The 11,702-nt window shown below is 36.3% G+C and overlaps 2 protein-coding genes across 2 annotated transcripts; both read left to right on the forward strand.

The window, feature by feature from the left end:
• Positions 1-419: 419 nt before the first annotated feature.
• LOC127162527 (guanylyl cyclase-activating protein 1) lies at positions 420-4,014 on the forward strand. Its single transcript, XM_051105311.1, has 4 exons — positions 420-746; positions 2,997-3,146; positions 3,285-3,375; positions 3,459-4,014. Exons 1-4 carry the CDS (start codon positions 489-491, stop codon positions 3,596-3,598), a joined length of 639 nt encoding a protein of 212 aa, XP_050961268.1. The 5' UTR covers positions 420-488; the 3' UTR covers positions 3,599-4,014.
• Positions 4,015-7,881: 3,867 nt separating this feature from the next.
• Positions 7,882-10,601, forward strand: LOC127162519 (GTPase IMAP family member 8-like). The gene is given in 4 exon segments (XM_051105303.1): positions 7,882-8,259; positions 8,448-8,777; positions 8,779-9,011; positions 10,587-10,601. Coding segments are annotated over 4 exon segments (813 nt in total). The 5' UTR covers positions 7,882-8,024.
• The last annotated feature ends 1,101 nt before the right edge of the window (positions 10,602-11,702 follow it).

Here is an 11,702-nt window from a genome sequence, read left to right on the forward strand (position 1 = left end):
TCCATCTCTCTGTCTCTATCTATCTGTCCATCTATCTGTCTGTCCGTCCGTCCGACCGTTTGTCCACCCATCTGTCCATCCATCGATCTATCAGTCTCTGTCCGTCTGTCTGTCTATCTATTTGTCTGTCAGTCAGTCCGTCCATTTATCCATCTGTCTGTCTCTCTAACTATCTTATCTGTCTGTCTGTCCATCCATCTATCTATTTTTCTATCTATCTGTCTGTCATCTATCTATCCCAAAATTAGCCAACTGGGAAACATGCACAAACAGGCTAATGTCATGTTTGACAGACAGACAAAGGTCGTGATGTCAGGTCAGTAGGTTGTGCTGACACACTCTATTTAGGATTCCCTGTAAGCAGTAGGTAATTCGCTGTATTTTCCAGAGCGGAAAAGAACAGCAGGGAATGACGTCAGTAGTAATTGGACGGGACACCCTCATCCTCGCCCTGTCCTGCACGCTGAGCTGAGCCCGTGTGTCAATGTATGTTGGCGTGGGGAAGCGGTGAGCAATCTCTCCTGAAGCTCCGGCGCTGCAGTGGCATCATGGGAAACTCGTCCAGCATGTCTGTGAAGGACCTGAGCGCCTGTCAGTCCCACCAGTGGTACCGCAAGTTCATGACAGAGTGTCCGTCCGGTCAGCTCACCTTCTACGAGTTCAAGAAGTTCTTTGGCTTGAAGAATCTGACAGAAACATCAAACGAGTACGTCATGACCATGTTCAAGACGTTCGACATAAACGACGTAAGACAATCCATTATTATTCTACTTACTATTTATTTAAATGTTTTACTAAATGTTACTGTTATACTTCATTTAAAGGGATAGTTTACCCAAAATGAACATTTTGTCGTCTACTCACCCTCATGGTGACGGTACCCATTGACTTCCATAGTATTTTTCTCTTTGCTATAGAAGTCAATGACTACTGTCAGCTGCCTGGTTATCAACACAATAGAAGATTTATTGAAGAATGCTGATAACCGGCAGCCACTGACTTTTATAGTGTCGAAAAAATACAGTGGAAGTCAATGGGTACCGTCAATTGTTTGGTTACCAACATTCTCCAAAATAGAATCTTTTGTTGTAGAAAGATTATTGTTAGGAAAATTTTTAGATTTATTTGAATTTTTTTATCAGGTTAAAGTTGTGTTGATAATCAAGTATCAAGTTAAGAATAAAAACCTGATTCTTCAAAACACCCTAAACAATGATGTGATCATGAAAAGCGTTGTACAAATAAACTTGAATTGAACTGAAAATATATAGAGATGTGTGGTTTGAAGTCATGAACTCTTTGGCCAGCGTTTGCCTCACGTCTCCTCTGCTTCAGTTCAGCTAAGGATTGTGGGTAACGAGATTTATGTTAATATAGTAAACTCAGGCCAAACAGCAGCACTGGACAAGGTCAGAGATCTTCACTAAGACCCAGCAGATCCTCTAATCTGGTTAACTTGGGAGTTTATACACTGACCGCTCCACTTTATTTCTGAGCACGCCAGCTTCCATTCACGTCACTACACTTTCCATGAAAATAGAAGGCCGTCTAGATTATCAGCATCATCAATTACAGCATTATTGCTCATAGTGACATTAAAATGCATCTTTAAACCAAAAAGACTTGATTCATACAGGCCATTTCACTGTGTGAATTACTTAAGTGCATTTTGATGTTAAATAGAAAATTAAGTCAGACTGTTTGTACAACAGCTAAATAAATAAAGTAGGCAATTTGTTGACTAATAAGTGTTAATCTTAACACGTTAATTGTCATTGACTGCTTGGCACTGTTTTTTTAAATTGCCCTTTCCATTAACATGTATTTTAGTAATCATCTGTAAATTAGATATTAATTGAAAGCTTAAATGCTCAAACTCCATCCTGTGGAAACTGTTTTGAAATCAGATATTGCTTTACCATGGAAATGTCACTTTAAATCTTTTGAGCAGGCTCCTCCCTCTAGTGGGCGGTGCCAAGTGTCATATTACAAAATTTACTACAATATTTTATAGTCAAAACATTTTCTAGTCTTAACTAAACACTTATCGTTTGAAAGGTCTGAGTTTGAAGTTTTTGGTGACAGAAGTAATATTCTGACAACAATTGATAAATTTGTGACAGGAAAACATTTTTATAGAGAAATTAAAAACAGCTTTTGTGATATCAACTTCAAATTTGGAACATAACTTAATTAGACACATGGCTTTGATTTTATAGCAATTTTAAATTCCAAAATATTTTGTGAAATAATTATTTGTGACCCTGGACCACAAAACCAGTCATAAGGGTTAATTGTTAAAAATGGACTGAAAGCTGAATAAATAGGCTTTGGTTTATTTATTATGCATGGTTTATTTGGATAGGACAATGTTTGGCCGAGATACAACTATTTGAAAATCTGGAATCTGAGAGTGCAAAAAAATATTTAGAAAATCACCTTTAAAGTTGTTTAAATAAAGTTCTTAGCAATGCATATTACAAATCAAAAATTAAGTTTTAATATATTTACAGTAGAAAATGTACAAAATATCTGCATGGAACATGATCTTCACTTAATATCCCGATGATGTGTGAAGAAAAAGAAAAATAGATAATTTTGACCCATACAATTTATTTTTACTACTTGTGGTCCAGGGTCAGATTTTATATAAAACAGCATTTTTAGTATAGTATATTTATTTATTTTTACACTGGTGATTGGAAATGCTTTTTAATCTGGTGATTGTCTTTTGTGTTTAAAAAAAAATAAACTTCAACCTGATGATTTACACAAGCCAATGTAACAATAGTTTATATTCTAAAAGATCTTGTCAGGAAGAACAAGAATCATTAGAATTAAAATAGCTATTTGAAACATTAAAGTAGACATTTTACTTGCATTCAAATATGCTTTCTGTGCATATAAAATCACTTTTGCAAATTTTTTTGATGTGGACACTGCAAATGCATCATAACTGTTCCAGTACTATAATTTGTTATGTATTATGTCATCAGGACGGCTGTATTGATTTCATGGAGTACGTGGCGGCTCTGAGTTTGGTTCTGAAGGGTGGAGTTCAGCAGAAACTGCGCTGGTACTTCAAACTGTTCGACGTGGACGGCAGTGGTTGCATTGACCGGGAGGAGCTGCTGCTCATCTTCAAGGTATCCTGATGGATTCAGTGCTTTCTGTGTTAGTCATTAGCACCATCTTCTGGTGACATTGATTAAACCATTAACAGCCTGTACAAACACAAGATCAACTCACTTTCATCTGTTGTTTTTCTTTTTTTTTGTTTTCAGGCCATTCAAGCCATTAACGGAGTAGAGCAGGAGTTTACCGCTGAGGAACTGACCGACATGGTGTTTAACAAGATTGATGTTAATGGAGACGGTAATCTGTCTATCTAATCTATCTGTGCTATTTATATACGTAGTGAGTGAATGTGATTTACAGATGTGATTGTGTGTGTTTAGGTGAGCTGTCTCTGGATGAGTTTATCGAGGGCATCCAGGCGGACGAGGTTCTGTCTGTGATGTTGACCCAGAGTCTGGATCTGACTCATATCGTCAGTAATATCTACACAGACATCGACTCTGAGCAGCAGCTCAACTGACCCTTAGACCAGCCCGAGATCAGGGTGCCAAACAGGAGGACGATGATGAGCGTTTCTGAACTCTAAAGCTGTTGATTCAGCATCGACCGAAGAGCTTTAAACCCTCACAGTATTAATAGTGTTCATCTGCATTTCAACAGCCTGATTATTCCCTGTAATTGCACAGAATAACTGAGACTAGAGCAAATGCTTTATTTAAGTGCACTTATGTAGGTTTTATTTAAGCTGTTAAAACCTCAGGTTTGAACAAAACCTGTAAAATGCAACTTTCCTTTGTATATCAGGCAAATAATCTGTCATGCAAGAACTCGATCTCAACATTACTTAGTATTATTATAGATGTTAAGCATTGTAGTGTACATTTGTAACGTTACTGTAATTTTACACTTCCCCATTTTAAAATAAAATATGAAATGTGTTCTTTGTATACTGAATAATAACTATAATAAGCCTCTCTATATATTTTTGACATGATGTATTTAAATACTGTGTGTAAACACCGCCGATACCCACAAGAATTTTACCATCATATAAATCTAACATAAATAACATTTATTTATGTTATATTTTATGTTATAAATATAACATGAATCATTTTTTTAAAGGTATACTTAAAATTGCTGTACTTAAAGCGCGAAAACAAAAGGGCTCTGGCTCAGACGTGCTTGCGTCACACGCGTGACCAAACCTGATTGGTTCATGTCTGAGCTTCCGTTTACTAGTGTTGATATGCTCAGTTTATGTGGGTTAATTAATTCAAATAAAATCGGTTAAATCACACAGAGAGATCGTGTCTCTTCAGAGGATTTGGATGAAACAGCTCTAATCATATGGATTACTTTTGGCATGTTTTTATGGAATTTTTGAAACTTGAACCTGTTCGGATGGACACAAATCTCACAGTTTTATTAAACTTCCTCAGGTTTTGTTTCGAGGACAGCGTAAGTAAATGTTGAGTTAATAAATGTAACTTTGTACAAACTAATAAATGAAACACAAAATGATATGTTTAATTTTACACAGCTTCTTCGAGCTAAAATTCATTAATTGTTAAGTGTAGAGTATCATGTACAAAATACAATGAAGAACTTTCTTGAATGCTTCTCCATAGAATAGACAAGTCAGAATATAATAATACCATTCTGTGCGTGTGTACTTAGATCCTATTATTCAACATTAGAGCGCCACCCTCTGGTTGAATTGCGAAAACGTCTTCCAGAAGCGCGTCTACAGGTACGACCAGAGTCTGCCTCATCTGCAGTAAATGAATGGCCAGGAGCTGCTACTGCATTTATATATGTAGTCATCAGAACAACTGCTGAAAAAAAAAACAATAGACAGCATCAAAAAATATGTTATGGTTTTACTGGTTATAATTGGACTTGATTTTAATGGAACCTGTAATGGACCCTGTTTGTCTCTACTGGCAATGGTCACTTTCTATTGGTGGCTTGTTAAAACTAATAATCGGAATATGTCCCAAAATACACTAGAAAAAAATGTAATGGTTAAAAGTTGATTATTTGTACTGATATTTGTAGTGGAAACCATTGGAAATTTCTGGGATTGTCCTATTGGTTTTTTTTGTCGGCAGAGGAGACCGCATCTTCCGTATTTTATTTCTGGTTTAAGAAGGAAACGAACGGACACAGTAAGTTTCATTTCAATAATTTTAAAATAATTTTTTCCCAGCTCTCGTCTCAGTGTTTTTCTTTCGATTTTGATTGATGCTGTGAAAATGGCGTCAGGTAAGAATCAAACTGGATACAAATATATGCGGACACATTTCTTCGATTTATTTAGTATTTATGAAATATTAGCCAACAGTAGACACTTATCTACTTCGTTTAGCTTATTGAATGATATTTCACTGGACTCTTACGTTTATGTTTAATCGTGGCATTGAACACCAGGAAGAAACTAAACTTTTGTGTGAGGTTTTCTTTTTTGATTACTCTGCGATCCTTTACACTTTGTAGATTTGTGGCAAAAGCCTGTTTAGTAATATTTTATGTATGCTATAGGTCATTACAGTATGTATAAGTTGAGGTGTCATTTTGACACATTGTAGATTGCTTTGAAGATAAGAAAAAATCTAATTAGTGTTGATCTTTGTACTGTTATGTACTCAAGTAGTTCAATTAGTAATTGTTGTGAAGTCACAGCTTTTAGTGCACATATGCTTTTTTAAATAATTCTCTCTTTGTATGTGTGATGTGTGTATATATATATATATATATATATATATATATATATATATATATATATATATATATGTATATATATATATTAGGGGTGGAGCCGAACCCGAATACGGTATTCGGAAAGGCACAAATAGCGTGTTTTTTACAAATACTTATTTCGAACAAATACTTAAAAAAATATTTGTATTCGGGAACAAGAAAAACTTTATATCAAAAAGCTGCGTTTCCTCATGAGACCGCAGTGCATGCCCGCATGAGCGAGTGAGTGGGCGACATTCAGGAGTCGGAGGGGTTGGGGGCAGGGCATATGCTCCCAAAATTTAATCTGCGCGACCGCAAAATATATTTGGAAGCATTTGTGCGAGTGCGAGAAATCGTTGCGGTGCGACTTGTTTTTATTTCTTTACAAAACTTTCGCTAGCCGAACTACTGCCCAGACTGCTGTGAGCTGATACAGTGACAGTTTCGCCGTTTTCTCCAACATTACATAACTAACTAAACTTGATCTTTACATTCTTAACAGATTTTAGATATTAGCCGTCAATCACTCCCTGTCACTGACACTGCTCCGCTGAAACTCGGAATTATTTTTTTTTTTTCTCTCTCTCTTAACCAACCTCTGTTCCAGATTTGTACAAACTACATTGCAATTAGGGGTGTGTGATATGACGATTTTTGATTGTGGACAATTAAAATGTCTCCACAATCTGCTTTTGAAGAAATATACTATATTTTGTGCTACAGCGCACATTCTGGCATACATGCACATCAAATGATAACTTCACTCACGGAGGGGCGTAATTTCCACTGGGGACACACTTTTCAAAATCCCGTTTGTGTCCCACCACTTGAATAGTTTTGTTAAATTAATGTCTTGTATTGTGGAATGCACGCTCAGCACCGCAGAGAGTTTCGCGCCATCGTTAAAACTAAACCGAAAGTAAAACGCGCGCGCGCGCGCATTCAAAAGCAATTTTAATACCCCACGTTTAGAGAGCGACTCCCCAGTTCACCTTAGCATAGCTTCCCGTCACTCATTAACTTAGTTGGAACTCCTCACATGGATTTGGGCAACCAAACAGAAAAGAGTGTGGCTGCTGCTGAGATCTCTTGGTCCTCCACCAGCCAAAAAAAGTGTGTAGAAGTGTAACGCAAAAAAACTGGATTTTTACGCCTATTTTGAATTTTACTCTAATACAAATACAAATACAAATACTTTTCTCCCCTCAACAAATACAAATACAGATACAAATACCGGCTGCTTTGCACACCCCTAATATATATATATATATATATATATATATATATATATTATTTTTTTTTTCTTCTCTAGCAGCAGCAGGTAGACATAGTCCACAAGGTGATCGCCCTGACAGTAAGTAAATGAAATCACTAGCACTGAAATTAAGATGTGTCAAACATTTATGTTGTAATATTGTGTTGTAACATTTACAGTCACCCAAAAATGAAAATAATGATTATTCCCAGTTATCAAAATTATTTTGGAGCTTGATGTTAAAATCATGATTCCACTTTTGAAGTGGGTAAATGATAATATGTCTGTTTTGGGTGAACCCTAAAGAATGTGGTGTGAGTGAAGAAGGTATGTACTGTATGTGTCATAGATCCATACATTGAGAAGAGATTCACCCAAACCTTTATCTGATAAAAGAATGTGCTGCAATGTATTAATATTTTATAATATAATAATTTTGTTGTTGTTTAATGTAGCAAACATTCGGTACGTTTGATAACAAATCTGAATTAAATCTTTTTGACTCTCTAACTACAGCATTCTCTATTTTTTTTTAATTTAATATAAAATATAAATCCACTGTTTGTAATTGATGTTTTCAGTGATGATTACTGGGAAACCAAAGCTGAACATTGTGCTGTGTGGAAATAATTCAACACTCAAGAACTCAGTGACTGAAATGTTTATAGGGGTAACAAGTAAACCTCAGGAAGAGATGAGTAAAGTGTGTCAGAAGAGAGAAGGAATGATTAATGGACGGCAGATCAGTGTAATAGAGCTTCCAGCCCTCACTCGTCTCTCAGAGGAGGAAGTGATGCATTAGACTCACCGCTGTGTGTCTCTCTGTCATCCTGGAGTTCATGTTTTCATCATCATCATCATTCCTGATGCTCCACTGACCGATGAAGACAAAACAGAAATAGAGGAGATCCAGAGGATATTCAGCTCAAGAATCAACAAACACATCATGATCCTCATAAAGCAGAATTCAGAGCATCAGACAGAAAAACTGAATGAAGAAACACAGTCTGTCATTGAGAGTTTTGGAGGACGACATCATTTCATCGGGCCAAACACACAAGTGTCTGTGTTGATGGAGAAAATGGAGCAGATGGTTGAGGAAAATAGTGGTGTTTGTTTCTCCACAGAGACATTGATGGAGACACAGACGGAGAAACATTCATTAGAGATTCAGTCACAAGGTAATAATCAAAAAATCTGCATGGAAAAAATGTACACATATTTCTGAGATTAAAAAATGTTATATGCAAACAATATGATTAGCATATGATGCTTCAGTATAAATTATACACAGTATTCTCTGATGATTTTGATAACTGACTGTAAAATTCAATATAATATTTTTGATTTGTATTTGCTTTATCTTTAGAATTAAGAGAAAGAGAAGATGAAGTGAGGATTGTGCTGCTGGGAAAAACTGGAGTTCGGAAGAGTTCAACTGGAAACACCATCTTAGGAAGAAAAGCATTTATATCAGACATTTCTCAAGAGTCTGTTACTAAAGAGTGTCAGAAAGAAACAGCTGAAATCAGCGGCAGACACGTTACTGTGATCGACACTCCAGGACTGTTTGATACTGATCTGACTAATGAGGAGATCCAGAGAGAAATCAGCAACTGCATCTCCATGATTCTGCCTGGACCACATGTGTTTCTCTTACTGATTCCAGTGGGACGATTCACTGAAGAAGAACAAAACCATTGAACAGTTTCTGGGAAAACCTGGATCTGCTTTGAATCAGCTGATTGAAGCGTGTGGAAACAGATTCCACGTGTTCAATAATGAAACTGGAGACCAAACACAGGTGACTGATCTACTGCAGAAGATAGACAACATGGTGAAAGCAAACGGAGGGAGTTACTACTCATGTAAGATGTTCAGAGAGATGGAAAGAAAACTACAAGAAAAACAGAAGAACATACTGATGGAGAAAGTGGAGCAACTGAACAGAGAAAAAGAAGAACTGAACAAACATGAAGAAGAGAGAGAGAGAATGAAGATGATGAAGGAAGAAAGACAGAATCATGATAAAGAGAGAAAGAAAAGAGATGAAGAGGAGGAGAGTGGGAGAAAGATACAACAGGAAACATGGGATAAATATTATCAGAAACTAAAACGAGAGAGAGAAAGAAGACTGAGAGAGAGAGAAGATCTTCAGTTCAAACATGAAGAAGAGAAAGAGAGAATGAAGATGAAGATGGAAGAAGAAAGACAAAATCATGAGAAAGAGAGAAAGAAAAGAGAAAGAAGAAGAATTTAGAGAAAAAGAGGAACAATATAAAACAGACATTAAAGACATAGAAGAACAAGAGAGAAAGATACAAGAGGAGATGAAGAGAGACCGAGAGGAATGGGAGAATCAGAAACAACGGAGACAAAGTGAAGAAGAGGAGAAAGAACCACATAGAAGCTGTGTCTCATTACGAAGGATGCACCCTCCAGAGGCGGCATTCGAAGGCTACACGTCATAGAGGCTGTCTCATTTCAGAGAAGCAAGTAGAAACTCCAAATGTGACCTTCGAAGAGGAATCGGAGGATGCATATGGTGATCCTTCGATGCTACAGATAACCCAAAATTCTTTGCGTCGCAGTAACCAACAGTCATTTATTTGAAAATAAATTGCATGCCGGCAGATGTAAACAACGCGAATGTGGTGTTTAAATATAAAATTTGAAACTAATACATTTTTGTCCTGTATTTTTCTTCTCATTTTTTCTGTAACAGATGTCAGTTGTACTTATGCTGCAACTCCTCAAATATGCAATAAAATAAAACAAGTCAAAAACAGTTTCTTTTCAAATTACTTTCCAAGTTTAGAAATAATTTTCCTTTATTTATTTAGTGTTAGAAAACTAGGCAACCGCGGCGTGATACAAAAGTCGAGTCCAGTGTAGACTGTTAGTGTGTTGTCATAGCATTTGATACTTTCTTTTTCCTCTAACCGTCCTACGAAGTCTGTCTCATTTTCTAGGCTTGAGGACACTCCGCATACTCATCCTACAGAGATCTGACCTCCAAAGGATACCACCTCCGGAGGGCGCATCCTTCCAAATGAGACACAGCTAGATTAATTGAATTTTACACAGGAACTTCTGAGGCTCAGCACACAAACAGTAAGTCAAAGCAATAACCAGCTAATTTTGAAGTTCATTTAACAAAAATTAAATATTTGGGTGTGAATAATCTAGAGCAGTTTTAGATCAGGTTATTTTACATTGGAGTCACCAGATACAGTAGATGGCTTGTAAACACTTTAACCAAATAGACTTAAGCTGATTCAGATTCATCACCCTGATACTGAAGCCAGTAATGAATGACTTGGTGGGGCTAAGTTATTGTTTTGCAAGTCACAAATAAGTCTTGAGTCTTTGTATTCCGAACCAGGACCAACAAGTCCAAGTCAAGTTGAAAGTCCAAATTAATTAATAGGCTATCGTATATTTAAATTAATTTATATTAGACTTTAATTTATATCAGAATTTTTTTTAAATGTGTTTGTCTTCCCAGTTCAGTGTGAGATGAGTGTTGGTTGTTTTCACTAAGGGAACCCATCTATCTCTGTAAAATGTTTCTGCCTAGAGAATGTGCTTGAAAGTATAGTCTTTATATTTATTTTGCAAACGGTGGTTTATCACTCTATTGCAAAAATTTTACATTTTTGAAAGTCTGGAGAGTCGTCATACCCATCCTAAGATTACTAATAAAATAGTTTAGTAATTTCGACAATGCTGAGCAAACTTTTGAACACACTTATAATAATAATAATAATAAAACAACTTGACCCAAGGCATGACACATGGAATCCACAGACACCAAGATTATGATTTTCTGACTAACTGTTATGAAGAATGGCTATATAGAGAATGGCTAGTGAACAGGGAAGCAAACAAACAAACAAACAAAAAAAAAAAGTATAAAATATATGCTGTATAATGGATTGGGGGTTGAGACCCAAAAACGTTTAGAACCACTCAGATGGACTGTTGCAAACAGTTTAATAGTTAGGTTTGAGTTTCACACTTATTGTTCAGGGTCCCAAATTTAATCAATTGTTGTTAATCTGTAAACTCTTTATTGTCATTTTCAGATGATGAAGATTCACCATCAGATTCAGGATGTTTGAGAATCTTGCTGTTTGGGAAGACAGGAAGTGGAAAATCTGCCACAGGAAACACTATCCTCGGAAACAATGAGTTTTACAGTGAGGCCAGTTCACAGTTGGTGACCACAATTTGTCAGAAGGGAGCTGGTGAAGTTGATGGTAAATCAGTAGCTGTTATTGATACTCCAGGACTCTTTGACATGACACTGACAAAAGAACAAGTGGTGAAAGAAATAATGAAATGTATTTCACTGTCAGCACCTGGACCACATGTGTTCATCATTGTGCTGAGTGTGGGAAAAATCACGCAAGAGGAGAAAGACACTTTAGACATGATCAAGATGATCTTTGGCCCAAAAGCAGCAGATTTCTGCATTGTTCTCTTCACTAGAGAAGATAGTCTGAAAAAACAAACAATAGAACAATATGTAGAGAAACGTGATAAACTCAAGAAACTGACCAGTGCCTCTAGAAAAAGATTCCTGGCTTTTAACAACACAGAAACACAAGATCAGACACAA

This window comes from Labeo rohita, unplaced genomic scaffold, assembly GCF_022985175.1.
Source record: "Labeo rohita strain BAU-BD-2019 unplaced genomic scaffold, IGBB_LRoh.1.0 scaffold_96, whole genome shotgun sequence".
Classification (NCBI taxonomy): Eukaryota; Metazoa; Chordata; class Actinopteri; order Cypriniformes; family Cyprinidae; genus Labeo; species Labeo rohita.